The 10,489-nt window shown below is 40.1% G+C and overlaps 1 protein-coding gene across 2 annotated transcripts; it reads left to right on the forward strand.

Annotated features, from left to right (window-relative positions):
• The first annotated feature begins 1,456 nt into the window (after nucleotides 1-1,456).
• LOC128364707 (mitochondrial glycine transporter B-like) lies at nucleotides 1,457-9,569 on the forward strand. Of its 2 annotated transcripts, XM_053325303.1 has the most exons (8): nucleotides 1,457-1,817; nucleotides 2,159-2,253; nucleotides 5,500-5,624; nucleotides 6,286-6,370; nucleotides 7,350-7,529; nucleotides 8,578-8,746; nucleotides 8,950-9,113; nucleotides 9,275-9,569. In XM_053325303.1, exons 2-8 carry the CDS (start codon nucleotides 2,239-2,241, stop codon nucleotides 9,395-9,397), a joined length of 861 nt encoding a protein of 286 aa, XP_053181278.1. In that variant the 5' UTR covers nucleotides 1,457-1,817; nucleotides 2,159-2,238; the 3' UTR covers nucleotides 9,398-9,569. The 2 variants fall into 2 exon arrangements, with proteins under 2 accessions (XP_053181278.1, XP_053181286.1); XM_053325311.1 differs by lacking the exons at nucleotides 1,457-1,817; nucleotides 2,159-2,253 and adding an exon at nucleotides 4,478-4,528.
• The last annotated feature ends 920 nt before the right edge of the window (nucleotides 9,570-10,489 follow it).

The raw sequence follows: 10,489 nt of genomic DNA on the forward strand, positions 1-10,489 counted from the left end.
TCTTCAAGTTCAGACAAGCTGTTCTCTCTAATGCAAATGTTTCCAAAGAAATTAGTTTTCATAACTTAATAATTAGACTGATAATGCTGCCCTGAGGGACAGCTTCAAGTCTCTGCAAGCATCCTACTTTACAGGCTTTCTGAGGTTGCACATTCAGCCACAGCAAGTCACTTCTTCAGCAAAATGCATGAATTTGAACTTTCACTGGTGTTAAACTGACTATTGCCCTGTCTTTACTAAATATTTGCATCAGTAACTATTGTAATGGGTGCTATGAAAGATAATCAGTGGGTTATGGTGAAGTAGGTTAGTGTGTACAGTAGAGGGCCTTGGACTCAAGGAAACATCACAGCAGCAGCAGATGATGATTGATGCTCTTAAAGATGAGCTGCTGATGGAGCGCTGTGAATACACTACTGATACATGTGTATTTGAAACACATGGTGGGATATATACTAAGATGCAAGGGGATCCACATATTTATGTTGCACATTACAAAAAAATTTGACAAGCTTATGGAGACCCAAAGTGTTCACTGTTAACAGCCAGACGCATTGTGTGAAAGTGGTATTCTGAAATGAAACTATCATGGGGACAAATTGTACTGTGTCAAACACATTGGATTTTGTGTTGATGCACATGTTAACCTTAAGGGTGAAGTACAAGATATAAAATATCCTCCAAAACTGCATTGGCTCCATAATTTTGGGAGGGGGGGGGGGGGGGGGTACAAAACAAAACTGCAGTAATTAAATAAAATAACCTGCAATCAATGAAACGGTGAAATAATATTTCATAATAATGAATTGTCACAATTCCATTTTGTCTGGTCCTTGAGTTTTCCAGCTTTCTTCATGCTCCTCTGGATGTAGAGGTTCTGCACAAACGGCTGTTCAGACCTGATCATGTGCCGAACACCTTTTGATGACTCTCTGCAGGACTTCAGCGGTCCTGCTTGGAGCTGCTCCAAAAACCAGGTCGTGATGCAGCATACCAATGAAGAGCAAAACTAAAACTAACTTGTGTCACAACTGGTCTTACTTAGGTATTATCTCGGGGCTGACCATAAACTGTATATAATAATGTATATATTTATATACAGTATGGGGTTGACATATACATTATCTTTATACAGTATGGGCTTGACCATAGACCATTATATACATTTGATGTAATCTTGATATACAGTCTATCGTCTATGGGGCTGACACGCAGTCCAACAGCGACACCTTGAGGCCGTTGATATTATTACAAATGCGTAGTTTGTTTTATAAGAAATTCTAAGTAACAGCGGCAGAATATAAACCCTATACTCTATGTATATTAGTGTCTTTTAAGGCAGATGTGGCACACTAACCCCAGTTCTCAAACCAAACAGTGCAGCTGGTGAAACCCTTTGAGCTGAAGTGTTTCTGTCGTGTGACGCTGCTCTGCTAGCCAGATGCTAACAGCGCGCAGCAGCTCAGCAGGCAGCGGTTCACAGCCACTTACTGCTGCTGTTTACATTTTCTCACTCAAAAACGACTTTTTGGACTCGACCCACGGCCCGACATCAACAGCGTTAACTAAGCTGCGTGCTGTTATTGCAGGGTGCAGACTGAAGTTAAATAAGTTACAGGAGTGAAGAGCTAACTCGGAGTTAGCTACTGAGCTGTACCAGAAACTTCTGTATCCACTCGGGACAGCTGAGAGTTTTACCATCGTTAGATTCTCAGGAAACTTTGGCGGATTGGCATATTGAATACAAAACATGCCGTTTCTGAGGCTGGCAGGGGTGTCCATCACCTCCATCTGTCCTTAAAAGACTTCAAAGTCAGGTAAAGTGGAGCTAACAGACTAGGTTATCCTTATAGCTAGCTAGGAGTGTATCTGAGTCATTGTTCAAAGGTTGGATGATCTTTTTTTTTGTAAATTAAAGCTGACATGTTCAGACATCTGCATTCAGAGTAACATTGTGTGATTCAACTTGTCATTTGACAGCATACTTTTTCCTGAGAGGTCACCACCTTCACTTTATCACACCGGTAGCTAGCATTAGTTAATCTAGCTTGCTGCTACCCGGCATCTGACAGACTTTGCAGTCGACCTTCTTGTTTTGAAATGTAATTCATGGCTGCTGTGTAATCTCCCTCCCTTTTTTTTCTCCTTTTGCTTTTAGTAACGTTGGCCGACATTAACCAGCTTCAAAAAACGGCAGCGCCAGGGGAGAAGAGAGTGGACTCGGCATCCACCTCGAGGATGGAGCTAGCAGCGGTGAGTGTGTGTGTGTGTGTTAAACTCATCATGCAAACTGTGACCTGCATGTTAGTTACAGGGTGAATTAAAACACATTTACCATCATGTATTCTTACATACAATAGGAAACCAGTCTGTTAAAGGATAGGTCCAACATTTTTCAAGTCTGTCTTAATCGATAGTCAGGCAGCCAAATGATCATTGACATCTGTTTCTCTTGCTGTAATCATTCCTCCTGTTCACACTGAACATTAGAAGATCCTAATATAATGCACTTTTGATGTATGTGATGGAGGACAAAATCCTGCCATCACCCTGTGTAAAAAAGTATTTAAAATGTATTTGAAGCTGATATGAAGCTTCAGCCATTAAAATTAATCAAATTAAGTAGATATATTAGTGCTAAAGTCCATCTTTTTGACTCCTGATAAATATTTTAAGACAGACATGAAAAAATTGTTGCACCCATCCATGACCATTTCTACCATTTGTGTTTACCTTACAACACTTTTCTGCAGTTACACATTTTCAGCTGTAAATATTTAACTATAATAAAACTTAGCTGCCAGTCAGTGGTTAATGATATATGATAATAAGGATTAATGATAGAGAGGAACACCTGATCCAACTTGATTGGTTCAAACAAGAGGTGGACAATACTGATAAGATTTGTAATCACAAAGCAAGTTATTTTGTGAGATGCAGTAAAATGTATTGGAAATCAATTAGGAAATGGGTTAATGGAGATTAAAGGCTGAAATTACAAATATTTTCATTATCAATTATCTGTTGATTTATTTTTTTGATTAGTTGTTTGGTCAATAAAATTTCCAAAAATGGTGAAAAAAATGGATCATTGTTTCCCAAAGCTCGAAGTGATGTCCTCAAAAGTCTTCTTTTGTCCTGACCAAGAGTCCACAACTCAAAGATATCTAGTTTACAATCACACAAGACTAAATAAACCAGAATATATTCACATTTGAGAGGAAGGAATCCGATAATCTGGGCATCTTTTCTTAAAAAATTACTCGAAAAATGATAAATCAATTACCAAAATAATTGGCGATTAATTTCCTGTTGTTGGTGTTGATCGACTAGTCAATTAAATAATCATGCAGGTATAATCATCATGTCACCCACCCCTTGATATAACCCAAATACAGTGTCAGGTGCTCTTTAAAAATTGGGCCATGGGACCCTTGTTACATTTCACACCTCTTTCTTTCTTTGTTTCCTTTCTCACTACACTAACTCTCAAATTAAGGCAAAATGCCTAAAACCAACAATCAAAAAAGAAAAGAAAAAAAAAGCAGCATGATTGCTTTGTGCTCTCTCTTGCTGCCCATGGTGATGAGAAAGCCAGAAGGGCATTTCGAAATACAAGACACGACTGCTGCTGATTCTGTAAAATTGTCTAAAAACTCAATATAAAGTTGAATACACATAAGAGTTTGCCCTCGAAGTTGATTTTTCCTGATTTGATAGAATATTTTTGAATTTTGACAAAATTATTTAATATTGCCATCCCTGTTGTGTTTGCGTTACTTCAGAACGAGCCCTTTATATTTACATGGTGAGCTCCTCCTCCTCCATGGAGTCGGCCATGCTGTACCACCATGTTACTACAGTAGCCCAGAATGGACAAACCAAACTGGCTCTTGAGAGGGCCTTTTTTTGTTTTCATAAGTTTTGTAACCACATTAGGTTCTCCTGCATGGGGAGGGGTATTAAGCTGGATGCTATCTCACCACAGACCTCAACGCTAGATGCCACTAAATCCTACACTCTGGTCGGTCCTTAATAACTTGTATAAATTTACTCCTACATTATACATTTTCTGTGACCCACATTTAAATTCCATCCAACACACACACATACAGAGTCAGACACATACACATACACATAGCGAGCCACTTCATGACTCATGCTGTTTGACAAAGATGCAATTTAGCAGTGAGCTTTAGGTGGGTGGGGGTAAATACAGATGTGTGAGTGTGTCTCTGAAAGATAAAGATAGAAGCTCATAGAAAAACGAAGCGTGGATTAAGCTTCTGCTTTGGCTGCAAAACCAGGGGTGGGGGGGGGGTGGCGTGAGAAGCAGGAGAAAGCCATTGTGGGTTGGCGGGAGAGAGAGACGGAGAGAGAGAGAGAAGGAAGGTTTGTGAGAGAGATGGGGGTTTATTTCATAATATGCTATTTGTAAAAGCAGCATCACAGAGAGAGGGAGGTGAAAGAGGGCAAAATGCAGGAAAAACAGGATTCTTCAAGCCGTACCACAGGCAGCCTGGGAAAGGTAGGAGTGTGCGCTTATGGGTTGTTTGTGTGTGTGTGTGTTTAACGTGGCACATGTGTAGCTACAAACAGTGTGTATTGAATGTTTGTATAGCAGATAGCTTATCAGTGTGCAGACATGTTATTCTGTTAGTAGTTGTTGTATTTGTGTTTATTATTAATGACTCATGAGTTGCGGTTCCAAGTGTTTTTTGTGTAACTGTTTACTTTCAAATGCAGATAAGCACCTGTCTTTCTGTCCATGTCTGTGTCTCATGCCCTTTCTGTTTGTCCATGTGACATGTAACCACAGTGTGTGTTGTCTCTGCACATCTTCATCATCTCCACTGTGGGGGAACCTGGCCTCTGCTCTGTTTACAGGCTTATTTTATTTGTTTGTCACTGAAATGTCAAGTAATGTTGTAACTAACCAGTATTTTCCTTATCAGTTTATCTGGTGATTATTTGCTCTATTAATTGCTTTGTCTATAAAAATATTTTTAGAATTCCAATGTTTTGTTGGATCGGCAGTCCAGAGTCCAGGCATATCCAGTCTACTTTTACATATGACACAGAAGTCTTCAAGTCTTCACATTTGAGAGGCTGCAAACACTGAATATTTGGCCTTTTTTACAATAATTTCATGATCAAAATGGTTCCTGATTAATTTTCTGTCGATTTGATTAATCAACTAATCATTGCAGCTCCTACATATAAGCATATAGAACCTGAAAGATGATGAACAGCACATTTTCACATTATGCTTTTTTACACTGTGACTAATCCTTTATATTTCTCTTTGCCTTATCTCCTTTCTCTGTCTCTCTGTCTGTAATTCTGATTTCTCTCTACATCCCCCTCTATGTCCCCTCTCTGTGCTATCTGTCCGCCATTTCTTTCTCTTGTCACTTCTCTGCTTTATGTCTTCTCTCCTCCATCATCATCTTTCTCTCTCTCTCTCTCTCACTCTCACATCTCACACATTGTCCTCAGGCTCACCCAGCTCTCAAAGCTTTTATGTGTGGCTCTCTCAGTGGCACCTGCTCGACGCTGCTCTTTCAGCCTTTGGATTTGGTAAAGACGCGACTGCAGACCCTCCAGAACAATGCCAAGCCAGGGTGTGTATGCACACGTACACACAGACACGCATGAAAATGGAAACACACACACGCAACACATTACCACTACATGCCATCAGACACATGTACATCAGATTTCTCTTGTTGTTGTTATTTAGATTTCTTTTCCCCTTTGTTTTCTCTCTTTTACTTTTACTCATACACAGCACAGCAGCCTGAGTCTGCTGCTGTGACCCATATAGTGTAATTCGTCACACCAGCACCTTGTAATCATACTGTCAGGCTTCTATGGTGTAATTACCTCCACTGAGGACAAAAACAGGAAAAGTTAACAGCCAAAAGTAGATTTTTATTTTAAACACTCCACAGGTGCTCTGTTATTTATGTACACTTACATTTAGTCATTTGGCAGACATTTTTATACAAAGCAACCTTCAAGTGAGGCAAGATAATCCAGCATCAAAAGGCAGTGACTGAAAAGAGTGTCTGAAAAAGGCACAAGTTTTTTTAATTATTATTATTAAAGTAAGACATTTTTCTTGAATGCACCAAGGCAGTCAGCTGATCGATTGGTAGCTCATTCCATTCTTGTTGTTCTCATCAAGTGTGCATCCTGATTGGCAAACACGTTATATGTATGTTTTTACATGCTTGCACCTTTTGAATATGTCCATAACATTTCTTACATTTCATCCTGCAGTTCGCCAAAGGTCGGGATGTTTAGTGTTTTAATCAACGTTATTAGGACAGAGAATTTCTTCAGTCTGTGGAAGGGAGTTTCACCGGTGAGTAAATTACCACATTTTTCTATTTCCAGCATTTACAATAATTACTGTCATTATAAATCCTGTTCTTACATTATCTGTATGTTGGCAGTATTAAGTGCAGGCATTTGTTTTCCAGCACTGACACACTGTCAACCCACATTAGCATCACCTCTCTGTCTTACTCTAAGAAGCAGGCAGACACTTGGCCACATGAATTCTGCTTTTTAAGGACCAGTCTGTAAGATTATGGGGGCTCTATTGACAGAAATGGAATATATTCCTGAGCATGTTTTGATTAGTGTATAATTAAAATACGATTGTAACCTTAGAATGAACCCTCTATATCTACAGAGGGAGTGGGTCTTTTTCTATGAAGCCCACCATTTTTCACCGACATGTTTCTACAGTAGCCCAGAACGGACAAACCAGACACTGGCTCTAGAGAGGGCATTTTGCTTTTCGTGGCCACCGCAGGTTCTCTGACACATAAGGGGAGGGAAATGGGAGGGGTATTCAGTTGGTTGCAATCTGCAGCCTCACTGCTTGATGCCACTCAATCCTGTCAATCAATGTCACATATTACAAATGATCACATTTTCAGATTAAATAAATATTACACTTACACTTGGTTGGCATTTTCAAAACTAAAACCACCTTTTAACCACCAGTGTTGGGGAAGTTACTCAAAAAATGTAATATATTAAACATTACTCGTTACTTTTTTTTGAAGTAATGCATTACATTACTTAATTACTCCCTGTGGAAAATATTAACACTACTATTTACATAACTTTTATGTTACTCCTCAGCAACACCGGTGATGTGTAAAATTAATTTATCAACAGATTAAATAATATGAGCGACTGACTATAGACACTGTAACGCATTACATTACTGCGTTACAGGTATATGTAATGTGATTACAGTACCAACACTGTTAATGACATCACATCAACAAGAGACAACAAAACTAAAAAAACTTTTGTTTCTCTGGCAGTCATTCGTGCGCTGCATCCCCGGTGTGGGCATCTACTTCAGCACCTTCTACTCCCTGAAGCAACACTTCATCCTCGAACGAGCACCCAACGCTGGTGAGGCTGTTCTGCTCGGAGCGGGCGCCAGAGCTGTGGCCGGGGTCTCCATGCTGCCATTCACTGTTATTAAGACACGCTTTGAGGTGAGTGACAGTTCCTTCAGAGCCCATCTGACCTGAGACGTCCTGTTTAATTTATGGACTTTAATACTTTTCTGATTTTCTCTGACTATTGTTGTTAATTTCATTACGAAGTGCAGTTTTAGGCGATGATTTAATTTGTCTTTGTCATTTTGTTTCAAATGTTTTTGTTATGAGCCACTTGGTCTGAGGAGATTGGCGCCAGGAATAATAAGCCCTCAGCAAACACATTTTAAATTGTCAGCAATAAATCTATATTAACTGATCCACTTCTGCACTGACTTGGGAGTTTGGGAAGAAAATAGCATTTTTAATAACTTTTGGATGCAGCTATTAAATTTTTCTTAACCTGGCTTAAAGCGCTACTGTGTGCTGCAGTAAAAATGGATATATTGTCAGCTTTTGGAATTGATGTTTTTAAGTTAATTTAAGGTGTCCTGTGGAGTTTTCTTGTAATCAAATAAAGTTATGTTTGCTTTAAATATTCCTCATCAGAACACGCTGTATTAAAGCCTGCATGGTTGACATCCATATTTATTTGCTGATGCTTCTATTCTCTGCCTTTGTTGGATCATTACTTCGTCCACCTGTACAGGACAAAACAGGGACTCACTCAAAATTGCTCCATAGCCCTACTAGAGGTCAAAAACTCCACAGGGTTCATTTGAATCTATTAAAAATCACCTGCCATCTACATATTCAACAAAGAGTGAGAGTGACATGTCCGCCTTCAGCTTATTCATTTATTAGCAGCTCATTGACTGAGATGACATTGCACTTTAAGGAAAACAGAGACAGTGATCAGTAAACCTTGAAGTTTCCATGAGTAACAGACATTGAACTCAAATTAAAAACCGTTTCACCGGCATCCATGAATGAATGACAACAATTTACAACCAGTTGTCAAACGCAGCGGTCTGTAATTCTGTAGATAAAATTGTATCCGGCTGCCTGTTTCCTGGCAAGTAGGCATTTACTGCCAATCACATGAGATCAAAGGTGTAAATTAACCTGAGCCATTTTAATTTCATATGTTTCTATGTCGTTTCAGAGTGGCTATTACAACTATGTGAGTGTTGCCGGGGCTCTGAAGAGTGTTTATGAGACTGAAGGACTCAGGGCTCTGTTCTCGGGGCTGACTGCCACACTGCTCCGAGACGCTCCGTTTTCCGGCATCTACGTCATGTTCTACAGTCAGGCAAAGAAGTCTATGCCTCAAGGTGAGAGCTGCACTGGATCAGAAAATTGAAGTGGGAGATCAAATGAGCAGAATGCTTACGAAAGGTTAAATTTTATGTGTCCCTGTTACCCAGAGAAGAATATACAATTAAAAAATGTCCACCCCCCAACCCCCGGATTTAACTCTTAAGTGTTGGATTTCACTTTTCTGCTCCCTTCTAATACCTGGCTTATCTCCTGTCAGAGGTGACTTCATCGGCCTACATCCCGCTGGTGAACTTCAGCGCTGGGGTGGTAGCAGGCGTTTTGGCGTCACTGGTCACACAGCCTGCAGACGTGGTGAAGACCCACATTCAAGTGAGCCCGTCCCACTGGAGAACTTCGGACGCCATTCGCTACATCTACATGGTGTGTGCTCAGTTAATCACAACAGCTGCATGTGTTGCATGGGTTAGCCAGGTCATTTTCAGTGTAAGGCAATATTAGCAACACATTCTGGTTCATATAAAGAGTTTGGTCATTAAACCTGTAACATATCACTGAGCCTTCATGTCCTTTCATTCCCTCAGGAGCACGGACTGCGTGGGTTTTTTCGTGGGGCTGTACCCAGGTCTCTTCGACGCACTCTGATGGCTGCTATGGCTTGGACTGTGTATGAACAGCTGATGGGCCGAATGGGCCTCAAATCCTGAAGAGTGACTGTGTGGAGCCAAAAAAAAGGAACAGAGACAGAATGAAATTTAAGGGGATAGTGAAATATTTTCTCAATGCAAAGAGAAGGGAGGAGCTTAATGAGACAAGATGTCGAACAGAGGTACCAGGTGGATAAATGTCTGAGAAAAGAGAGCAAGAATGGTGTGTGTGCGTGTGTGTGCGTGTGTGTGCGCGTGTGTGCGCGTGCGTGTGTGTGTTAGTTGATACAGTATTTAAATGTTTGTGAAAATGTGCCTGTTTTGTATCTGTAGGTGCGTAAGTTCAAGACTATGATGTAACACGCCTCTTTATTCAACCTCGGACTGAAGTGACACTCCCTGCTGTGAAGTGAACTTGTTCCTCCTCTTACTTTTCATGTTTGGATGCCCTGAGGTATGGCTACCACTCAAAAATGCACCTGACAGAGGGCTTGTAACTCTTCTTGGCAGCGTAGTTGCCTTTGTGGAGTGGAAACAGAAAGGACACTCGGCGAGCTGCTGTAAGGAAGACCTGCTGATGTAACTGCAAACAAAGCACTGCAGAGAGAGACGCTCACCTCTCAGTTTATGACACGTACATAAGATTGAGAAACATTTCTTGCCCACTGATGCTCATCACAAGCAGACAGTAAATTTTTACTTGTCTTAGGCTCAGACAATCACAAGTACTCACACAGATGCATTATGGGAAGAAAATCTTGGATAATTTACAATTAATCACAATAAAGCCTTTGTTGCCATACTACTCAAATTGATGCTATGCTTTAAACTTTATACACAACATATTGCGACAGACAGTGCTTTTTAAAGAAATAATGATAGTCTTATCTGGGCTTAAAAAATAAGTCATGTAGCCAAAAGATATTCAGACTAGTGATGGCATCTCATTCAGATCAGGATTTTGTAATTGAAATGCTGGAAATCTCAAATATTTCATATTTAGTTGACAGTAATTCAGTCACCAGAGTAGCTTGTTGCATCTTTCCAGAACATTAAGCCTGCAAGTCAAGCATTGTTTAATAATTGTGTTACCATGTTCATAAAACTTAAACAGAATACATATCAGTCTGGAGAGACATTGATCTTCTTTCC

This window comes from Scomber japonicus, chromosome 2 (assembly GCF_027409825.1).
Source record: "Scomber japonicus isolate fScoJap1 chromosome 2, fScoJap1.pri, whole genome shotgun sequence".
NCBI classification, from domain to species: Eukaryota; Metazoa; Chordata; class Actinopteri; order Scombriformes; family Scombridae; genus Scomber; species Scomber japonicus.